The following is a 21,536-nucleotide window of genomic DNA, read 5'->3' on the forward strand; positions in this document are numbered from 1 at the left end:
GGGCGGCGCGCTGAAAAAATCAGTGCATAGTTAATGATGCCCCAAAATAGGCAGTTAAAAAAATGTATTTAAAAAAATCTATGGGGTATTTTGAGCTGAAACTTCACAGACACATTCAGGGGACACCTTAGACTTATATTACATCTTGTGAAAAAGCATTCTTGGGCACCTTTAAGTAAAACACTGGCAAGAAAGTATATCCTTTTAGGGGGAAAAGCTCTATTTGGGGGATTTAAGCTCTTTGCATCTGGCAACCACAAGCATATCCCAAAGAAAAACACGTTTTCAGGATAAATAACGAGCGCGCCAATATCGTGACGATTATTTGTAATCAATCGAGAAGCAGATATTGTTATCGCAATTAAAATACGATTAATCGTGCAGCCCTATTTCAGAATATAGATATGAATAAAACTGTACAGTTTGGTGTGCAGAGTGGAGATTTCTGACTCAAACTCTCCGCCTTAAAAGATCTACAGACGCAAATAGATCAAGTGCAATAAAATAAACACATAAATGTGTATTTTGGATGTTTTCTTTCAAATAGTCTAAAAGACATGTTTTGGAAACAGCCCTAAATTTACCAGTGCATGAAAAAACCCTTTAGTGTTTTGCTTTAACCACTTTAATTAAAATAATCACAGCAATGTAATATTCAGTCCAATATTGGCGTGGTTCATATGAGCTTTGTGTGTTAATGAATGAATGAACGTTTCTTTTGTCTTCCTGTGACTGCAGGGTGTGGTCTTGGGCTGTTTTTTTGGCCCCGCGGCACTGTATATTTGGGCGATTGGGATCCTCGCAGCTGGACAGAGTTCAACCATGACTGGAACCTACTCTGGTCAGTTTGTGATGGAGGTACGTTCATCTACAGCTTTCATTCCTCTGTATTTGTTCCTGAGAGAGTGTGCGTCTGTACCAGCTGTTTTTTCTCACAGGGTTTCCTGAACCTGCGCTGGTCTCGCTTCGCTCGCGTGTTGCTGACGCGCTCCATCGCCATATTCCCCACTCTTCTGGTGGCCGTCTTTCAGGACGTGCGGCATCTCACGGGCATGAACGACTTCCTGAATGTGCTGCAGAGCATGCAGGTACGTGTGTGACACGCTGTAGACCCGCTGCTGAACGTGTGCAGCTATTCTGATCTTCTGTGTTTCCAACAGCTGCCGTTCGCTCTGATCCCCATCCTGACCTTCACCAGTCTGACGTCACTAATGAACGACTTCGCCAACGGACTGTGAGTATCCATACTCTATTTAACTCTGAACGGTTAACAACATGATAATGATGCTGGTTGTCACATGATCCTTCAGAAATCGGAGAGAAGAGAGTGAGAACGAGAGCGAGAACTCTTACTCTCAGACAGGTGTTGATGTTGTGCGCGGTAGGGAACGTAAATGCACCATACGTAACCGTGTCGATGTATCATTGATATCGCGATATGACACTTTTTTTATCATGTAAAAATTTTATACTGGTATTGTCGTAGACGGTGTGATATGGCACACCCCTAGTGGAAACAATGATACCATTCAAACATTTGTGGTAAGATTTAAAAAAGAGAGAAATTAATACTTTTATTCATCACGCAATAAAGTGATAGTTAGTGAAGAGTTGAAAACATTTAAAATGTTACAAAAGATCTTGTTTAATAAATGCTTTAATAAATGTAAATATATTTGATAACTGCAAATAAATGCTGTTCATTTGAACTTTCTATTCCTCAAAGAATCCTGAAAAGTAAAATGTATCATTATTTCCACAAAAACTGTTTTCAGTATTGATAATAATAAATAGTACATGTTTCTTCAGCAGCAAATCATCATATTAGAATGATTTCTGAAGGATCATGTGACACTGAAGACTGGAGTAATGATGCTGAAAATTCAGCTTTGATCACAGGAATAAATTCCTGTGATAAATTCTTTTTATATTAAAATAGAAAAAAGTTTTTTTTTGTAATATTTCACAATTTTGCTGTTTTTAGTGTATTTTTGATCAAATAAATGCAGCCTTGGTGAGCAGAAGAGATTTATTTCAAAATCATTAATAATTATAATGTTTCCAATCTTTTGATGGGTACTTTATTAATAACAATTCTATTAATACTTTTGTTATATTATATTATATTATATTATATTATATTATATTATATTATTATCATGGTTATTAAATACTAGTTTTTATTTTTACAGGACAATGGTATGTATTATTATTATTATTATTATTATTATTATTATTATTATTATTATATATTTTAAAGGTGCAATATGTAAGAATTTTGCAGTACAAATATCCAAAAACCACTAGGCCAGTGTTATATATTTTGTTCACTTGAGTACTTTACAATATCCCAAATGTTTGCCAACTATTTGTAAATTGTGAGAAAATTGCAATTTTTTTCCGGTTTTATTTTGTAGTAACCATGGAAACACCAAAGACGCTTTAATATATTACATGTTTTAATAGGCAAGGGAACAACTGTTGTGATATATATATATATATATATAGACAGAAAACGAATTGTTGTTATATAGCTCAACACGTTTAGTCTTATTATTTAAATCTAATTTTCGTGATTTTTTTTTTTCTCAGAGAAAAACACTATTTTGTGAAGTAGCTAACATAGCATAATCAGATGCAGCTTTATTTTTAGTAACAGGTAATACAGCAATTTTCTCCATCATTCAATACGTTTTAAAATTAATTGCATGCAATTTATCAACACAATCATCCAGCATTTAGTATGATATTGTAAAATCGATCTATCTTACCGCAGTGTGTAACAGTGTCTCACAGCAGCCGCCGAGCGAACGCACAGAGTAACGTTATAACATCATTTTCAACACTCTCAAATGTATCTAATATGATAAACAGAGCTGCGTTACCTCATACTCATGACCGGAAAAGCGGAAGCGGCGCCGGCGACTGTGTCATAATAAAAGTCCCGCTGCTCGTGAGGCGTGTGTTGATCAATCGCTCCAGCTCCTCGTTCAGCTCCACAACACTCGCTCCTGCTCTGCTTCACACTACAGTAACGTTAATAATCACATCCATGAATATGATTTCTTCCCGAGTCCTATCCCGATTGTTTCCACCGACTTTGAGGTGGAGACCACATGTCCCAAGATTCCGCACTCAAACTTGGCGTCATCAAGCTACGCCTTTGTTTTGAATAGGCCTCTAGCAGACAGAAAATATTACATATTGCACCTTTTAATTTGATAATATAATTTTTTTTAAAAATAACGTTAGGGGCGTGGCTTGGGGGCTTGGTTTTGCCCTCCAATGTAAGCATATGACATCCCATGAAAACTATGAATTGCACTTTATTCAGTACAGATTGTTTCAAAGCAGCTTCACAGTAGGAAAATCACGATCAATGATGCAAACTTCATCAGATCAGTCACCTGCTTTCCCATGGTTGATTTTAAGCTCGTGTTGCAGTATAGATCTGATCAACACTGTTCCAGTCCGGTCATGTTCTCCTGGCTCAGATGGAGTGAACTCTGTTCTGTGTTTGCAGCGCGTGGAAGATCAGTGGCGGTGTGCTCATCCTGGTGGTGTGTGCCATCAACATGTACTTCGTGGTGGTGTACGTGACGGCTCTCAACAGCACCATCCTCTACGTCTTCTCTGCCTTACTCTCCATCGCCTACCTGAGCTTCGTCATCTATCTGGTGAGATCATCTGAACACTATTAGAGTCAAAACATCCTTCATTTCACATCATTCACTGAAGGGCTCAGTTGTGCATGGTCAACAGCTCGTCTGCTACCGCTAGTGCAAATCACTAATGATTACTTTGGTAATTGAGTAATTGGTTGATTAATTTATTAAGTAATCAAATTTTTTGTGTGTGGTAATAAAAACAGACCTAAGCAAACAATAGCCTTTAAAATGACTTAAAATACACATATAATAACAATATTTGGTCCAAATCATGTATCAAAAGCAAGTAATCATATGGTTTTACAGAACAATCATCTTATGTATGTTATGTATTATAACAAAATGCCTGCAGAGGGCGCCAACGGCCTGGTGTTGTTACACTTTACAGCAGATCAAATCCTTGTTTAATATTGACCAAACCACATTTAATTCAAATATTTACTTAATCTTTAATATTTGACCACTTCTTTATGATGGAAATGCTTCAGCCACTGTCATTTCTTGAACAAGAACATGGGTATGGGGGTAAATTGATGCCAAAACCATTGAAAATGGACAGACTAAAAGTCACAAATAGATATTACAACTTGTAAACACAAAACACAATTTACAAATAGATGAAAAATCCGCAAACAAAGTCCACATGATCCGCAAATGTAAAACAAGATCTACAAATAGATACAAAGTCCTCAAACAAACTCTTTGTGATCCACAAATATAAAGCATGATCTACAAAAAGATTAAAAATCCACAAATAAACACATCCTGATTCACAAATAGAAATCAGTGACTTGTACTTGAAAACCAGAATTTGAATGAATGTAAAGTGACTTGTTTGCAGGTGAAGATCATGTTCTGTTTGTAGATTGTGTCACATTTGTTTTCATAATTCTGACACTATTGTTTCGCTGTTGTGACAAAATAATGCCATAATCATTGAAAATGAAGAGACTAAACACAAAACAAGATCTACAAATAAATTGAAAATCTGCAAATGTAAAACACAATCTGTAAATAGATGAAAAATCCACAAACAGACTCTTCATGATTCACAAATAGAAATCAGTGACTTGTACTTAACAACCAGAATTTGAATGAATGCAAAGAGATTTGTCTGCGCACGAGGGTCATTATTTGTTTGTAGATTGTGTTGCATTTGTTTTCAGAATTTTGGCACAGATATTTCACTGTTTTTTCCATTCAAAAATCTACAAATGCCCTCCTCACAATTTGCAAACAAACATGGTCTAACTTGTATTTTCAAACCACTGTAAAAAGACATTCTTACACATTCTGTGCAAAGCTCAGCATGCAAGTGTTGAATCTGTGTTTGCAGATCACAGGGCATTCACAGATCCCTCTCCACACGTCTACAGATCAGAAAACATGCAAACTCAGAGGGAGGGTTTGAACTTTTATTATGAAATCGCGATGAACAGTTTGCATATTTAGATATTTTTACCTTACAAATCTGATGAAATGTGCACATTGTGTTCCAGGATGAATAAGTGACCCAAACTATAGTATGATTTTACATGGTTTTAATACATCGTGCATGCTAGTGTCTATGCACAGTTGAACTCGCAGCCTTGCAAAGTATACCTAATTTGACTCGTACGCATACACAGGCATTCGACGCATGCACAGTTTTGAGCAATCTCTTGCCACGAGTTACAACCCATGTAAACATCTTTATATTCTTTCATGCTAGAGTTGTACAAATGAAGGTACTTTCTAACCTCTTCACACAATCTCTCATCTATGTAGGCCTCCGTTGTCGCTGTAGCTTGCATGTGTTCCGGTCTGTTCTGTTTATGCAGTTTTTCTTTGACTACCTTGTGAATCGACGCCCCCAGTGCACGGCTGCCACCTTGTGGATACACTAATTACTGCAAAAACTAAATAAATGCACATGTGCGACCTGCATATACAAAGTACCTTGAAAATCTCCCCTCAAAATCCGGTCTCCATTAGGACCCTGAGCGAATCTCATTGGCTAAAATTACTTTTAATAGGATCATAGGATTTAATAGGATACAATGATTCTGGACCGATCCTGATTTTTTTTTTTTTTTTTTTCTCTCTCTCTCAAATCGATTCTGAGCTTAGTTTTAACAGCAGATGGCGCTCAACACGTTTAGTCTTATTGTTTAAATCTAATTTTCTTGATTTTTTGCGAGTCTCATGCTTTACCATGCCTCAGAGAAAAACACTATTTTGTGAAGTAGCTAACATAGCATAATCAGACGCAGCTTTATTTTTAGTAACAGTAATACAGCATTTTCTCCATCATACAATACGTTTTAAAATGAATTGCATGCCATTTATCAACACAATCATCCAGCATTTAATATGATATTGTAAAATCGATCTATCTTACTGCAGTGTGTAACAGTGTCTCACAGCAGCCGCCGAGCGAACGCACAGAGTAACGTTATAACATCATTTTCAACACTCTCAAATGTATCTAATATGATAAACAGAGCTGCGTTACCTCATACTCATGACCGGAAAAGCGGAAGCGGCGCCGGCGACAGTGTCATAATAAAAGTCCCGCTGCTTGTGAGGCATGTGTTGATCAATCGCTCCAGCTCCTCGTTCAGCTCCACAACACTCGCTCCTGCTCTGCTTCACACTACAGTAATGTTAATAATCGCATCCATGAACATGATTTCTTCCCGAGTCCTATCCCGATTCTGTTCCACCGGCTGTGATGTGAAGACCACATGTCCCAAGATTCTGCACTCAAACTTGGCGTCATCAAGCTACGCCTTTGAATAGGCCTCTAGTGGACAGAAAATATTGCATATTGCACTTTTAAATTAAGTGTTAAATGTCCGAAGATCTATTTTATAAATAAAACTAATTAATGATGTTCAATTATTCACTTAATAGGGTCTTATTATTTTTATTTATTAATTAACAGTTAATCAAGTGTGAGGAATTATGTTCAATTTGTTTGTTTGTCAGTATTATTAGATGAGCGGTGTTGTTACGTGTGCTCTTCTGTCAGCTGATGGATGTTTCTCTCTGTCCACAGGTCTGGCGCTGTCTGATCGCGCTCGGCGTCTCTCGTCTGGATTTCAGAGGAACAGTTCAACACCCACCAGCCGTTCTCATCGACGAACAGCCAGAGTTCGATTCCTGAACCGAACACATGATCACATCCAAAGTATGAACATTTGTTCTTCTGACGTGAGGAACGTCCTTACTGTGACAAACAGTAAAATCCAAATATTTTCTTCTCTGTGTCCTTTCCTGATCCGTGGCTCTTTTCCTTTGCCACGTGTTATAGATCTACTATTGTAGGTCCATCAGAACTGATAGTGTAGATCAACTGAAATAAGTTATTTACTGCAATATGCATTTAGAATAATTAATTATTACACAGAAGAACAGTCTGTGAAGGTAATTAAACTGTAGAGAGTCATTTTATGACTCACTAACTTACTAATGACTCATTTTCTGATGAACGGCGGACTGGATGATTTGAACAGTTATTTAAAGGTTCTTAAACGTTGTTAACATTAATAAACCGATGAAGTGTTTTATGACCCGTAGGAATATTTTCACCTTAAAACGTGTGTTTTATAAGTAAATGGCTGAATCAAAGAGAAATGAGTATTTATTTTATTGAAGGAATGGCACAAACGGCATTGAATGCAGGAACTGCATTAGACGCCCATCAGCTCATGAATCCCGGGTGTCTGAATCTGCTGATCGTCTGAATCGACAGTCGATTCAAAGCGATGCTCCAAATCTGGGCTGAAATCAAACATTCTGGACACACTGGGCTAAAAACTGACAACGAATGACCATGTTTCTGTCAATAAATCATCCATCCATCATCGTTTTTATTGAATCTTTTTGCATCAACTGAATAATTTCACATCCATGCTGATTTTTTTCCATTTTAAAGAATCTGTTATTGTGCATGACTACTTTAAACCTTCATCTGTTTGCTCAACAGATTTGCTGCCATCATTATAAACTAACAGGTGAGGCGTTTGAGAATGAAACGGGATTCTGACTGACGTTTAGTTCAATAAGATGCAATACAGTTGATGAAGCTTTTCAAAAACCCTTCAAGAAGCCTCAAAAGTGCCTTTAAATTGATTTGACAAACTGCTTGTTTCATGTCATATTCTAAATTCTGAAGTGTTTTCGATGCAAGACGTTCAATACAAGTTTCCTCTCCGTGTGGGATCATTTTATTCATGTTTCAGCTCACCGTTGAAATGAACTTGATTTTCTGTTTGTTTTTCTCGTAATAACAGTTGTGAGTTATTGTGGCGTAACTCAGTTACTTGTGCTCCGTTCTGGTGTTTGTTTTAAACACATTCCATGCTTTAAAACTTGAACAATTCAAATGGAAGAAAGAATGGCTGAGATGTATTTATATTTGGAAGACATGATCCATCCTGATAAACCTGATGTATGTTATTCACACTGTACATGCTGACAAATGAATAAAAGTCCAGAATGACACCACTTTGAAGATTGATGTGTTATTGCTGCAGGAACAAACAACTGAGGTGTGAATCTGCAGAATATAACTCACAACATATTGTGTGCAAACAGACAAGATTGTGCAGAAACTAAAATAAATGAGATCTTTTTTTTTTTTTTTTTGCTTTAAGTTAATCTGATTGTCTTTTGGGTGTTAGATTAATTTCAAGCCAATCAGTTGCCGCTTCATAAGGAAGTGAGTATGCATACTTACTGATGTGTTCATGTGATGAAATGACATTAGACAGTAAGTTCTGTTTCTTTTGGCATGGAGACATTTGTAATGAAATGGCAAATTACTACATTTAAAATATATTACTTTAATCCCCGGTTACAGACAAGGCTTAAGTGTTTTGTCGCAAGATTCACTCCAGTACTTTTTTTTTTTTTTTTTTTCTAAGGCACATTTATAAAAGCTACTTAAATGTTCTAACTGAACTAAGGCCTAATCCTGGCTTAATCTAAGCCCTGTCTGTGAAACCAGGCCATAGTGTAATATCAAATAACACTACAGTTAAAATTACCATATCAAGTACTTTACATGTGCTTCAGTGTGTTAGTCGACACATCAGAATAAGTGTACTTTTAAAGCATGACAAAGATTATTTAAACATTATTTAACCCTTTCACGCGTAGAGCTCACTACAGTGGACAACTATTCAAAAAGCATTTTCTTGCATATACAGTGGACTGTAGTGCATTATCCTATACATTGTTGTAAGCTGTTGTATGTCGATTTTTTTTTTTTTTTTTTTTTTTTTTTTTTTTTTAACTAAGTTGGCCAATGGCCAGTCAGAAATGCCAAGTTGCTCCGGAATATCCATCCATTCCTTCTATCCCAGGAGACTCTTGGGCAGGTAAAAAAAAAAAAAAAAAAAAAAGTAGCATCAAGCAATATCTAATGACTCATATGACAGTTACATTTTTTTTCAAGCATTGATTTTAGATTGGGAGGAAATTCACTAAAGTGGACATCATGCATCAATAGCTATATTTCAACTACAATTCATACTATTACTGTGACTGTTTTTTTTTAAAATACTTCATCTGCAGTAACTTTTTTGATAATAATAAACTGTAAATAAATTAAATAATTGTTAATAAAATAATTTTTGTAAATGTGGTGTTAGAATGTAATTTGCATTAACATCAAAAAAGTAATGTGATCAAGTAATGTACGCTACTTGCAATGCATCTCTTTACTCCTTATATCAAAAAGTAATCTGATTATGTTATGCACGTTACTTATAATGTGTTACTTTATATTACTCAAAAAGTATAATTATGCATATTACTTATAATGTGTTACTTTACTCCTTACATCAAAAAGTAATCTGATCATGTTATGCACGTTACTTATAATGCGTTACTTTACTCCTTACATCAAAAGTAATCTGATTGCATAATGCATGTTACTTGTAATGCATTACTTTACTCCTTGCATCAAAAAGTAGTCTGATTACGTTATGCATGTTACTTGTAATGCGTTACTTTACTCCTTACATCAAAAGTAATCTGATTGCATAATGCATGTTACTTGTAATGCGTTACTTTACTCCTTACATCAAAAGTAATCTGATTGCATAATGCATGTTACTTGTAATGCGTTACTTTACTCCTTACATCAAAAGTAATCTGATTGCATAATGCATGTTACTTGTAATGCATTACTTTACTCCTTGCATCAAAAAGTAGTCTGATTACGTTATGCATGTTACTTGTAATGCGTTACTTTACTCCTTACATCAAAAGTAATCTGATTGCATAATGCATGTTACTTGTAATGCGTTACTTTACTCCTTACATCAAAAAGTAGTCTGATTACGTTATGCATGTTACTTGTAATGCGTTACTTTACTCCTTACATCAAAAAGTAGTCTGATTACGTTATGCATGTTACTTGTAATGCGTTACTTTACTCCTTACATCAAAAGTAATCTGATTGCATAATGCATGTTACTTGTAATGCGTTACTTTACTCCTTACATCAAAAAGTAGTCTGATTACGTTATGCATGTTACTTGTAATGCGTTACTTTACTCCTTACATCAAAAGTAATCTGATTGCATAATGCATGTTACTTGTAATGCATTACTTTACTCCTTGCATCAAAAAGTAGTCTGATTACGTTATGCATGTTACTTGTAATGCGTTACTTTACTCCTTACATCAAAAGTAATCTGATTGCATAATGCATGTTACTTGTAATGCGTTACTTTACTCCTTACATCAAAAGTAATCTGATTGCATAATGCATGTTACTTGTAATGCGTTACTTTACTCCTTACATCAAAAGTAATCTGATTGCATAATGCATGTTACTTGTAATGCATTACTTTACTCCTTGCATCAAAAAGTAGTCTGATTACGTTATGCATGTTACTTGTAATGCGTTACTTTACTCCTTACATCAAAAGTAATCTGATTGCATAATGCATGTTACTTGTAATGCGTTACTTTACTCCTTACATCAAAAAGTAGTCTGATTACGTTATGCATGTTACTTGTAATGCGTTACTTTACTCCTTACATCAAAAAGTAGTCTGATTACGTTATGCATGTTACTTGTAATGCGTTACTTTACTCCTTACATCAAAAGTAATCTGATTGCATAATGCATGTTACTTGTAATGCGTTACTTTACTCCTTACATCAAAAAGTAGTCTGATTACGTTATGCATGTTACTTGTAATGCGTTACTTTACTCCTTACATCAAAAGTAATCTGATTGCATAATGCATGTTACTTGTAATGCGTTACTTTACTCCTTACATCAAAAAGTAGTCTGATTGCATAATGCATGTTACTTGTAATGCGTTACTTTACTCCTTACATCAAAAAGTAGTCTGATTGCATAATGCATGTTACTTGTAATGCGTTACTTTACTCCTTACATCAAAAAGTAGTCTGATTGCATAATGCATGTTACTTGTAATGCATTACTTTACTCCTTGCATCAAAAAGTAGTCTGATTACGTTATGCATGTTACTTGTAATGCGTTACTTTACTCCTTACATCAAAAGTAATCTGATTGCATAATGCATGTTACTTGTAATGCGTTACTTTACTCCTTACATCAAAAAGTAGTCTGATTACGTTATGCATGTTACTTGTAATGCGTTACTTTACTCCTTACATCAAAAGTAATCTGATTGCATAATGCATGTTACTTGTAATGCGTTACTTTACTCCTTACATCAAAAAGTAGTCTGATTGCATAATGCATGTTACTTGTAATGCATTACTTTACTCCTTGCATCAAAAAGTAGTCTGATTACGTTATGCATGTTACTTGTAATGCGTTACTTTACTCCTTACATCAAAAAGTAGTCTGATTACGTTATGCATGTTACTTGTAATGCGTTACTTTACTCCTTACATCAAAAAGTAGTCTGATTACGTTATGCATGTTACTTGTAATGCGTTACTTTACTCCTTACATCAAAAAGTAGTCTGATTACGTTATGCATGTTACTTGTAATGCGTTACTTTACTCCTTACATCAAAAAGTAGTCTGATTACATTATGCATGTTACTTGTAATGCGTTACTTTACTCCTTACATCAAAAAGTAGTCTGATTACGTTATGCATGTTACTTGTAATGCATTACTTTACTCCTTACATCAAAAAGTAGTCTGATTACGTTATGCATGTTACTTGTAATGCGTTACTTTACTCCTCACATCAAAAAGTAATCTGATTGCCTCATTCAGGTTACTTGTAATGCCTTACTTTGCTCCTTACATCAAAAAGTAATCTGATTACGTTATGCATGTTACTTGTAATGTGTTACCCCTATCACTGCTCATTTCAAATGAGATTGAAATGCCTGATCGCTAGGTTTTCTCAGAGTAGAGCTATGTTAGAAGTGTGTCCATCTTGAACATAATCAAGAATTATCAGCAAATAAGGGCTAATAAAATTGACATACTCCACATTTCCACAGTTGTACCTTGACAGGCTGTAGAGATCTTTAATGGAATCACATCCTCATGTTCTGATATCACAGATGCAGGAAGTTCCACTTGTATGAATTTCAATTGCGTTTGCAATATTTTGCATTTATAGTTTTTGTATATATTTTATGGTTTTCGCATGATTTTATATAATTTTATTAATTGGTTTGTTAAATACACACAATATTGCTATGTTATTGCTGTATTATGTTTAATACAGTATCTCTTCAGTTTAAATGCATACTGTCTACTCAAGTGGACATCTGAGAATCTCTTTGAAAAATATGTGTAAAAAATTACATTTCAAATCTTGTTTTTCATGCCCTAAGAGCAATAAAAACACAGGAAAAAAACTGACTGAGGTTGTCATAATTTTGCTTTTCATTATAATGTTGTCTTTTAATTCATTATAAGTACAGTTAAAAAATAGGTTTGATGTGCACATTTAATACATAAGTGCACTTCTTTTTCACAAGGGTGCATGGAGACATATATAAGCCTGCTTAATTCCTCCATGAGATCAGCTGTAGAGATTTCTGAGTCTAAAAGCTAGTAGCTCAGTGGCTAAACGATCATTTGTGGTGAACTAAGAGTCCGGTCTAGTGTTAAGCATTATCAGGCAACACTAAATCTCTCAAACAACAGCGGTTTCCCCGAGAGACGTCGGCTTCAGTGTGATGACGTGTGCAGCGGCTTCTGAGATTTACAGAGTGTTCCATCATGTTCGTTCATTCACACTTTCGGCAGATGCTTTTATCTAAAGTGTCTTACACTTTCATTTGACAGTAAAAGGAATCACTGTCTTAAAACTGCATCAGTTTCATTCATGATGTCTAACAGATGTCAAGATGAATGCTAACCTTTGTATGAACAGAACATTTCAGACTCGACTGTGCAGTAAGCACTTGATTAAAATGTACAGCATGGCCATTGTCTGTTTTATGCAGTTTTAGTAATTTTGCTGTGATGAACAAATTCATCACTGGACATAGAAAGAAACAATATCTTATACACCTTAAATACACATCAATGCTTCAGTCTGTAAGCCTATTAGTTGTCATGGTGGTTAATGGATGTGTTGCGTAGGTTTGTCCCTGATGACATGACCAGCACTTTAATGGCAGATTTGTGTTTTATCCCTGTGTGTGTGTGTGTGTGTGTGTGTGTGTGTGTGTGTGTGTGTGTGTGTGTGTGTGTGTGTGTGACTGTGTGTTCAGGCTTCAGCTGGTTAGCAAATGCACTAACTTATGGGAGTATGGAAGCTTATGGAAACTTGTTTCCCAGCCAAAAGGGACGTTTAGCTAACATTCTGGCAAGGTTCTCTCAAAGTAATGAACAAACTTACTTCCAGTATGTTCACAGTTATCTGGCCTTTAATAATGTAATTAACGCATTAGCACAAAAACATTAATTATACATCGTTCATAGATCATTTTTTTATGAAACATTTTTAAGTTGGGTGTTTGTCTGTTTTTTTTATGTTACTACTTGTTTCAGAATGTTCGGAGAACATTCAAAAGTAACATTCCCATAATGTTTGAAGAATGATACAATGGAATGTTCTGTTAACGTTCACATAACCAAGAAAAAAAAATGTTTTAAAACATTTAAAAAACTGGACGTTTTGAAAGTTTGGAGAACATTTAGAAATAACATTTTCATAACTTAATGGAAACGTTAGCAAAACGTTCTTAGGACATATTTTTGTTAGCTGGGTTCCACCACAGAAAAAGGTAATTGCTACTTGTAATCTCAGAATGCTGACTTTTTTCTGACAATTGCGAGTTTAAATTTCTCAATTTTCAGAAAAAAAATGTCATTCTGATGACATTCTGAAGTCATTCAGACTTTATTCTTGCAATTTCAAGTTTATATCTAAATGATATAAACTTGGAATTGTGAGGAAAATTGTCATTTTGTCTGAGTTCTCATTTATTGTTAGTTGCTATGCTTTTTAATTGAGTAGCTGTACTTTTCCTCAGTTCTTTGCCTTGCAATAACGTCATGTTAGATGTTATTGTTCTCACTCTCTGTTTAATAAATATTGTGTTTACTTGTCATTCTGTATCACACATTTCTTTTTGTTTGGGTTACACTACAGCTAACCATGACAGATCAACCTAGAATATAACTAAATTAGCCGGATAGAAAAATGGATTTACCTGCTGTAAGCCTGTTTTTGCTCAAGCAAGGTGATCGCTCCCTCGAGGACCACACCAGGGACTTTCTAGATCTGGCATGCCTCACCCACTACCCAGCCCTGCCCATGGACAGTCCTCGGGGGAGTTTCGCCGCTAATGTGGAGTGGGTGCTGGTCCAAAATGATTCTCTGTTCACCATCTGCCTCGGATATGAGGCCAACTCCGGACCCAGAGCACAGTCAGCCATCAACCACGGCCATCACAGACCAATAGCCTGAGCCCGCCACGAGTCGACGTCTGAGCCCAACTTTGTCCTGGAGCCTGAGCCCAACAGGAAGTCTGACCAGGTGCAAGAGCCGGCAAAACCGTCTGTTCCTGTGGGTGTTCTTATGGAGTGAAGCACCGCCCATACTCCCACCAATGAGGATGTGCTATGCCCAGTCCCCACATAGATATTTGAGAAATGGGAAAGGATTATTTCTCCCATTGTCTCCTTTGTCTGTGCTTTTCCCGCACAGCTTTAAGTCACTGATGGTCCCACTCAACCTCCCTCTCCCACTTTCCTCTGCATAAGCCATCCAGTTCCTCAGCCCTGCCTCAACTGGCTCCCTTCAGTCCCTTGGCTCCTCCTTTGGTGGCTCCGCTCTTTTGCTCAAATCCTCTTCAGGCCTTCCAGTCTCCAGCTCCACCTTGGAGCATGGATCCCTTGACTCCACCTTGTGCCACCGAGCCCATCACTCCACCTTGGCCCGTCGACCAGTCGGCTCCACCTTGGCTCCTCGCACCCTTGGCTCTCCACCAAGCTCCCACGTCCATCCAGCTCCTCTTTGGTCAGTTGTCACTCTGCCTACACCATGGACTTCCAGGACTTCCACTCTTTGTCCCTCCACCCCTTCGGCTCCATATGGCTCCTCCTTCCCTCCAGCTCCGCCTTGGTCCTCTCTCGCACCCACTCTGCCCCAGTGTTCTGGCACCTTGGCTCCACCTCGGCCACTCGTCATCACAGCTACACCTTGGCATCTTGGTCCTACAGCGTCGCCCTATTTCTTTGTCTCCTCTGCTCCTCCTGGGTCTCCAACTCCTCCGGCTCCACCCCTGTTGGTCGGATTCCCGGCTCCACCTAGCCTTCTCCTTCCATCGGTTCTGCCACGGGCCTTCATCCTGGCTGTGCTTTGGGTCTTCATCTGGCTCCTTCCTCAATCGTCTCCTCCATGGGGTTTCCCTCTGCCAGCCTCTCCTCGGTCACGTCCCTCTCCAGAACCGAGTCCTCCTCCAGAACCACCTCCCTCCCTCTTCAGTTGGACTCATTACGGCATGGGAGGGGGGAGTTACTGTAACAGTCTCGCTCTGTTTTGGTTTCATTTTCATTATTTTCCATGTTCCTGTTTGCCTGAGTTCTCATTCATTGTTAGTTGCTAGGGTTACAATTGAGTTATACACCAGTTCCCTGTTCTGTTAATGATCTTTCCTTAAGTATTTAAGTCCTTAGTTTTTTTCCCCATTGATAGCCATTGAAAAGTTGTTGTGTATTCTGTTAAAGTAACATTTTTGTAAGCATTTAAAATAAAAACATTATATTAGAATCACATTCTCCAACATCAGCCAATCTGCTGTTATTGAGATAAATGTTAATGGATAGAGACTCCAGGACCTCAATCATATCAGATATCTTTTCACGTAAGTATGTTATTACTCTCTGATGTCTTTAATGACTTGAATGAACTGATTTTGGCATCAGAGTGTCATTGATTGATATGAGGAAAGAAAGAACTGGCCCATGTATATTGCTGATCTTTTAATGAGATTAATAAGTATGTTCATCCCTGAGCTCCTGTGGGATCCATCATACAGACCATCACCAAATCCGTAGCATCACAGATGGACCGTCAGTCACTCATCAGTCTCTGGAGTCACACGCTCTCATTATATTTAAGGACAGTCGCCATGGCCAGATCTACTCCAGTGCAGATACACATGAGGAGAGACTGAACTTGTCAAACTGTAGTAATGGATGCAGGTGTTGTGGTTGTTGATTGGCGTGCTGCTGATGATGACTGATATGAGCCAGTCCACCCTGAAAGATGACATGCTGGAGCAGAGCAAACACCTTCTGGAATCACACGAGGACTTCGACGGGAACATGCTGGAGAGTCGAGGGGTAAGAGATGCACATCCATCCAGCGCAACACTCAGTAATGAGCTGTTCATCTAATCATGCTATAAAAGTGAAACAGTACTACACAGTACTTGTATTTTTAGAGCAGTAACTCAAAGAAAGAAACTTGTTTCTTGTTGGATGATATAGTTCACATTTCATGAACTCTTAAGAATCCTATTCAAATACGTGCTTGAATCCTCAAAAGCAGCAGATAGATTCTTACGGCTATGAAATGTGGCTTGGAAAGTTCTCAAAATGAAAAGGTTCACTGGGGCTTGTTTCTGTACCCAGTTGTAGCAAATTTGACTGACATTCAAGTAAAAGCACCTGAAATACTGTGTAACATAAGTGTTTGTGAAGAACAGAGATGATGATGACCGTGACATTGATGTGTAACAGGCCACTGAAGAGCAGATGGATCATCTACTGGAGGATCGTCTTCTGGTAGAAATGTTGCGGTCTTTACTCCAAGGCTCTCAGAGATATGAACGCAACCCTTCAGTGCTGCACCAGCCCCAGCGGTGCGTATATTTCCACCATTCACTGCACATTATAATCTTCAAAGTAAAGAAACCATGCAGGAAGGTCTCAGTGATGTCAGAAAAGAAAGGGGTCCAAGACCGAATCCTGAGGTACCCCAGTGGTTAGTTGACAAGGTGTAGACACATTGCTTATTCAGCTGTTCTCTAACACATGTCTTAGAGAGTGAAAGATTGTGCTCCATACTATTCTCTGGCATTAAAGAGACAAAAATATTCACTTTATTCTTCTGCTTACCAGGTTTGGTCGGGGGGCTCGGAGTGGCTTGTCCACAGAGGAAAGGATACAGTCTCGGGACTGGGAGACAATTCCCGGACAGATATGGAGCATGGCTGTGCCACAAAGATTTGGAAAAAAATAACACCAATCCATCATAAAAATTGAGTGATGTCATAAGAGTACTGAATGAATTATTTGATCAGAAACGTCTACAAGCATCTCCTTCATTTTTGTCTCCCCTACTACATTACAAAAAGGAACGGTCAGCTCTTCTTTGCATTTCATGAAATCTGTGATAGTAACACATCGAAACAATAATATTTAAATGTAGTAATTATTTAATACGTTCTGTATGAATGTGAGGGCATGTTGTGATTATTAATCCATTGTACTTTATAATATAGAATGTGTTGTGTATTGTATTTTCTGTGTATAAATAAATGATCAGCTCTGCTTGTTGAACAATTTCTGGTGGTTCTTGTTCTTGACATTTTATTTTCTTTTATTTTTAGGCAATGCAGGTAATTGTAATCATGATGTTCATGTTAAACCTAACGTTTAACGTCTATTTAAGTGCTTTAAGAGAAAATACTGCAACGACAGTGTAAATAACTATGTAAATCTATTGATTGGTAGGTGAATATAAAAATCCAAATCCAAAATAGAATTATTTAATCTTTCATGAATGCAAATGAAGTTTTATGCTAATTACATTTGAAATGAGAGTAAATAAGAACATAAAAAAAATACAATAAATATAATTCACACACCCACAAGCAAATTCACATAAAAACACAGATATTCATACACTCATGCACTGAAGACTCACGCAACACATTATTAACTGGTATATAAATACAATCTTGTTGTTACTGTGAATTAATGTTCCAAATTTATTCTTCTTACATTAAAATCGCATATTAAAAACATTATTAGATTAATCTTATGAGATTAGATTCTTACTCTAATAACATATTTTAATGTCAAAGTGACATGTTGACAACCCTTTTTACTCCAAGGCCCCCCTCCTCTCTGAATCAATACTGTGTACATGTGCAAACATCCGTAATAAAACACGTGTTCCGGTATCACATGTCATCCGGTGTATTTGCTATGTAAAATCCATGTTGTAATATTGCATGATAGATGTTGATGTATCGGGACACTGTCTTCATTCTGGGTAAAACATGACATCCAGTGAACTCATCTCTGCTCAGAGACGCTTTCCCATCCAACCAGCGCATGTGGTTTATGAAGGTCAGAGCGAAACCGTAACAGCACGATCCAAACGCTCGCTCCTCAGAGAACCTGCCGGGAACACAACATCTCAAACACACCGTCACACTAACAGACTGTTCGCTGGAGCAGCTATGACAGATTTTGCCAGATTTGGGGACTGGGATTGTAACATAAATTAATAACTGATTCAAACTATTCATTAAAAACTACAATAGTATCTCAATGATGATGGTTATGTATATGATTATTATTCATGATTACTATACATGATATATGAAAGATCTCATTCTATGTATTGGACAGTAACGCTGTACCGCTCTGGAATCCATTCTGGAAGAACAGAGAACTGCTCCAGCTCGCTGTCCCATGATTCCCTGAGGTCCCGTCTCTCTGGAGGGACGAGCTGCACACAGACACACTGTTCCCAGCCATGAGCGTCTCTCCGGACCCCTGACAGGGTGTAGTTATACACCAGACCTGCAGGTGGAGATAACAAAAACAACTGCTGAAAAGACAAACAAATAAGTATTATAATATTTGCAGGTGGGCAATACCGTACCTTCTGAATTCGAAAGCCCCACATGTATCTCTGTGTCATTCCATTCTCTGGAGAAAAAAAAAGATTAAAAATGATAGAAAAAGAGCGAGATAATAATATTTAATGTTTTTGAAAGAAGTCTCTTCTCCTCACCAAGGCTAAATTTATTTGATCAAAAATACGTGAAATATTATTACAATTTAAAACAACTGTTCTCTATGTGAATATATTGAAAAATGTAATTTATTCCTGTGATCAAAGCTGAATTTTCAAATTGACTTTTTGATTGGTGAAAATCAAGTGTTTAATGTTGATTATATGTCTATGTAGTGTTTTTAATATGCTTTAAGACAAACCATGTGCAAATTCATCAGTCAACACCATTGCTGAGTATTTTCTCCTTGAAACTGCAGTGAAAAAAAGACTGTTTGAAATCGCTGGTGTTTGTGACGTCACAAACTACCTTGTAACCAATCACGTCAGCGTGTGGGTGGGGTTTAGCATATCATTAACAGCAAACTAGCAGGGGATCCTCAAGAGAAGCTAGGTTATCCCGGTATATTTTTCAGTATATGAAAAACCGGGTATAAATAAAGGGTGTATGATGTATATTACGATGTTATGATGAATTATATGCCTTTCTCCACTGACGTTCTGAGTTGTTCAAAGCGTAAGGATACTGATTGTTAGAAGGCAGCTGTCTGACTCGTGAACGGGAACATGGTTTGTGTAACATTAGCAACACATTATTAGCTGTTTGATAACATAGTCAAGCGAAAGGCTAATCATATTAATTACCGTTATGTGTCCGATGTTGTAAAGAACGATACCATTGTGCAGCGTTTACCTCAGTAAGTTAACCGAGTGGAGGCGGGGCTAATTTGCATATTCATTGATCCGCCTATATTAATTAATTAATTGAAGCAATGGTGTAGAGTTACTAACTATTTTAAGGCATGAAGACTTTTTTTTTTTTCACAGGAACAAACGTTTAAATATGTCATTTTGGTGATCAAAGATGAGTCTTAAAGGTGAGTACAGTGGTTCAATATTAATATTATAAAGCGACGAGAATATTTTTGGTGCGCCCAAAAAGCAAAATAACGACTTATATAGTGATGGCCGATTTCAAAACACTGCTTCATGAAGCTTCGGAGCGTTGTGATTCTTTTGTGTCGAATCAGTGGTTTGGAGCGCCAAAGTCATGTGATCTCAGCAGTTTGGCGGTTTGACACGCGATCCGAATCATGATTCGACACAAAAGATTCATAACGCTCCGAAGCTTCCTGAAGCAGTGTTTTGAAATCGGCCATCACTAAATAAGTCGTTATTTCCTTTTTTTTCCGCACCAAAAATATTCTCGTGGCTTTATAATATTAATATTGAACCACTGTACTCACATGAACTGATTTAAATATGTTTTTAGTACATTAATGGATCTTGAGAGAGGAAATGTCATTGCTGGCTATGCAGGCCTCACGGAGCCATCAGATTTCAATCAAAAATATCTTAATTTCTGTTCTGAAGATGAACGAAGGTCTTACGGGTGTGAGGGTGAGTAATAAATGACATTATTTTCATTTCTGGGTGAACTAACCCTTTAATTTCTTGATTATTTTGCATATAGCCAGTGTCAAGCCTCCTAAATGTATCGCTTAACATTTAAACTCACAATTTCGAAATAATCCACTAACAAAATGAGATTTGAAGAGCGTGCACTGATATTTTCAGTTCCATATCGTTATTTTAAGGCCACGCCCGCAATATAGGAACTCATGAATATTCATGTATACCCCGCCCACTAGAACAGTTTTTTACAGGAACTGAATATTAATTATAGTGGTATAAACTCACCCAAGATATGATGGTCCGTGAATAGATCCTATGAGAAACGCACATGAGACTTTGTGTCCATTTCTAAACGGGCAGGGAAGCGCAACAGGTGCGTCTAAAAGTCCAAATGTTCGAGTTTGATGACAGATCGGACACTGACGCTCGGAATCATCGGTTCGGTGAGAATATGGGGCATCTAGATGTGAGAAACTGTAAACGTCTCTTCCACAGTGTCTGTATTTGATCACAGTTTTCTCCATTAGTGTTCAGGTGTCGCGTTACCTGAGCCTGATCTCAGATCGGTTTCAGTTCCTCACGTTCCACAGGTGACGTCATTGTGTTCAAAACTGGACCAGCAGGGGGCGCGAACAAACAGAATCCTCCAGTAAATCAGCTGTAAATCTATAAAATTAAATAATATCACTTATTCTCTTTCCCAGGGCAGTTTATCTGGTTCTGTCGCTATTTATGAGCTACATTTACCACATGGTTTTTCGTCAACAATCTGATCATCACCGAGTCGTTCGCCAAATCGTGAACGAATCGTTCTTTAGAGTCGACTCTCTATAGTAAATCACTTCAAACGAGTCCATGCTTACTTACATGATGTAAAATAATTGGTGTCAGCAAACACAGAACGTTTCCATAACGTAACCAAATAAGAACTTTATTCTAACCAAAAGATGGGCTAGCGCTATGAAACGATCCGTTCAAAAGAATCGACTCGCGGAAA

The 21,536-nt window shown here is 37.2% G+C and overlaps 3 protein-coding genes across 3 annotated transcripts in view; 2 read left to right on the forward strand and 1 right to left on the reverse strand.

Moving 5' to 3' along the window:
• Positions 1-8,159, forward strand: part of LOC125256476 (natural resistance-associated macrophage protein 2-like) — a 31,631-nt gene extending 23,472 nt beyond the window's left edge. Inside the window, exons 13-17 of the mRNA XM_048172518.1 lie at positions 739-858; positions 939-1,088; positions 1,161-1,234; positions 3,524-3,677; positions 6,709-8,159. Coding sequence (XP_048028475.1) covers positions 739-858; positions 939-1,088; positions 1,161-1,234; positions 3,524-3,677; positions 6,709-6,816 — 606 coding nt within the window. The 3' untranslated portion in view covers positions 6,817-8,159. The remainder of the gene's footprint in view (positions 1-738; positions 859-938; positions 1,089-1,160; positions 1,235-3,523; positions 3,678-6,708) is intronic.
• Positions 8,160-16,221: 8,062 nt separating this feature from the next.
• npffl (neuropeptide FF-amide peptide precursor like) lies at positions 16,222-17,658 on the forward strand. The gene is made up of 3 exons (XM_048172827.1): positions 16,222-16,434; positions 16,834-16,955; positions 17,215-17,658. Exons 1-3 carry the CDS (start codon positions 16,288-16,290, stop codon positions 17,333-17,335), a joined length of 390 nt encoding a protein of 129 aa, XP_048028784.1. The 5' UTR covers positions 16,222-16,287; the 3' UTR covers positions 17,336-17,658.
• A 192-nt stretch (positions 17,659-17,850) lies between these two features.
• Positions 17,851-21,526, reverse strand: mkrn2os.1 (MKRN2 opposite strand, tandem duplicate 1). The gene is made up of 5 exons (XM_048172825.1): positions 21,407-21,526; positions 20,825-21,205; positions 18,992-19,038; positions 18,747-18,909; positions 17,851-18,501 (listed from the first exon to the last, which is right to left on the reverse strand). Exons 2-5 carry the CDS (start codon positions 21,061-21,063, stop codon positions 18,282-18,284), a joined length of 669 nt encoding a protein of 222 aa, XP_048028782.1. The 5' UTR covers positions 21,064-21,205; positions 21,407-21,526; the 3' UTR covers positions 17,851-18,281.
• Between the last annotated feature and the right edge of the window lie 10 nt (positions 21,527-21,536).

Source organism: Megalobrama amblycephala, linkage group LG21 (genome assembly GCF_018812025.1).
Source record: "Megalobrama amblycephala isolate DHTTF-2021 linkage group LG21, ASM1881202v1, whole genome shotgun sequence".
Lineage (NCBI taxonomy): Eukaryota > Metazoa > Chordata > Actinopteri > Cypriniformes > Xenocyprididae > Megalobrama > Megalobrama amblycephala.

Excerpts from the sequence above, each read along its gene's own strand:
- npffl (XM_048172827.1), top strand. The coding sequence starts at position 16,288 with ATGCAGGTGTTGTGGTTGTTGATTGGCGTGCTGCTGATGATGACTGAT. Across the intron at positions 16,435-16,833 it reads ACATGCTGGAGAGTCGAGGG|GCCACTGAAGAGCAGATGGA; the intron begins GTAAGAGATGCA and ends GATGTGTAACAG. Across the intron at positions 16,956-17,214 it reads GTGCTGCACCAGCCCCAGCG|GTTTGGTCGGGGGGCTCGGA; the intron begins GTGCGTATATTT and ends TCTGCTTACCAG.
- mkrn2os.1 (XM_048172825.1), bottom strand. The coding sequence starts at position 21,063 with ATGGAGAAAACTGTGATCAAATACAGACACTGTGGAAGAGACGTTTAC. Across the intron at positions 19,039-20,824 it reads CACGGACCATCATATCTTGG|AGAATGGAATGACACAGAGA; the intron begins GTGAGTTTATAC and ends TTTTTTCTCCAG. Across the intron at positions 18,502-18,746 it reads CCAGAATGGATTCCAGAGCG|GTTCTCTGAGGAGCGAGCGT; the intron begins GTACAGCGTTAC and ends TGTTCCCGGCAG.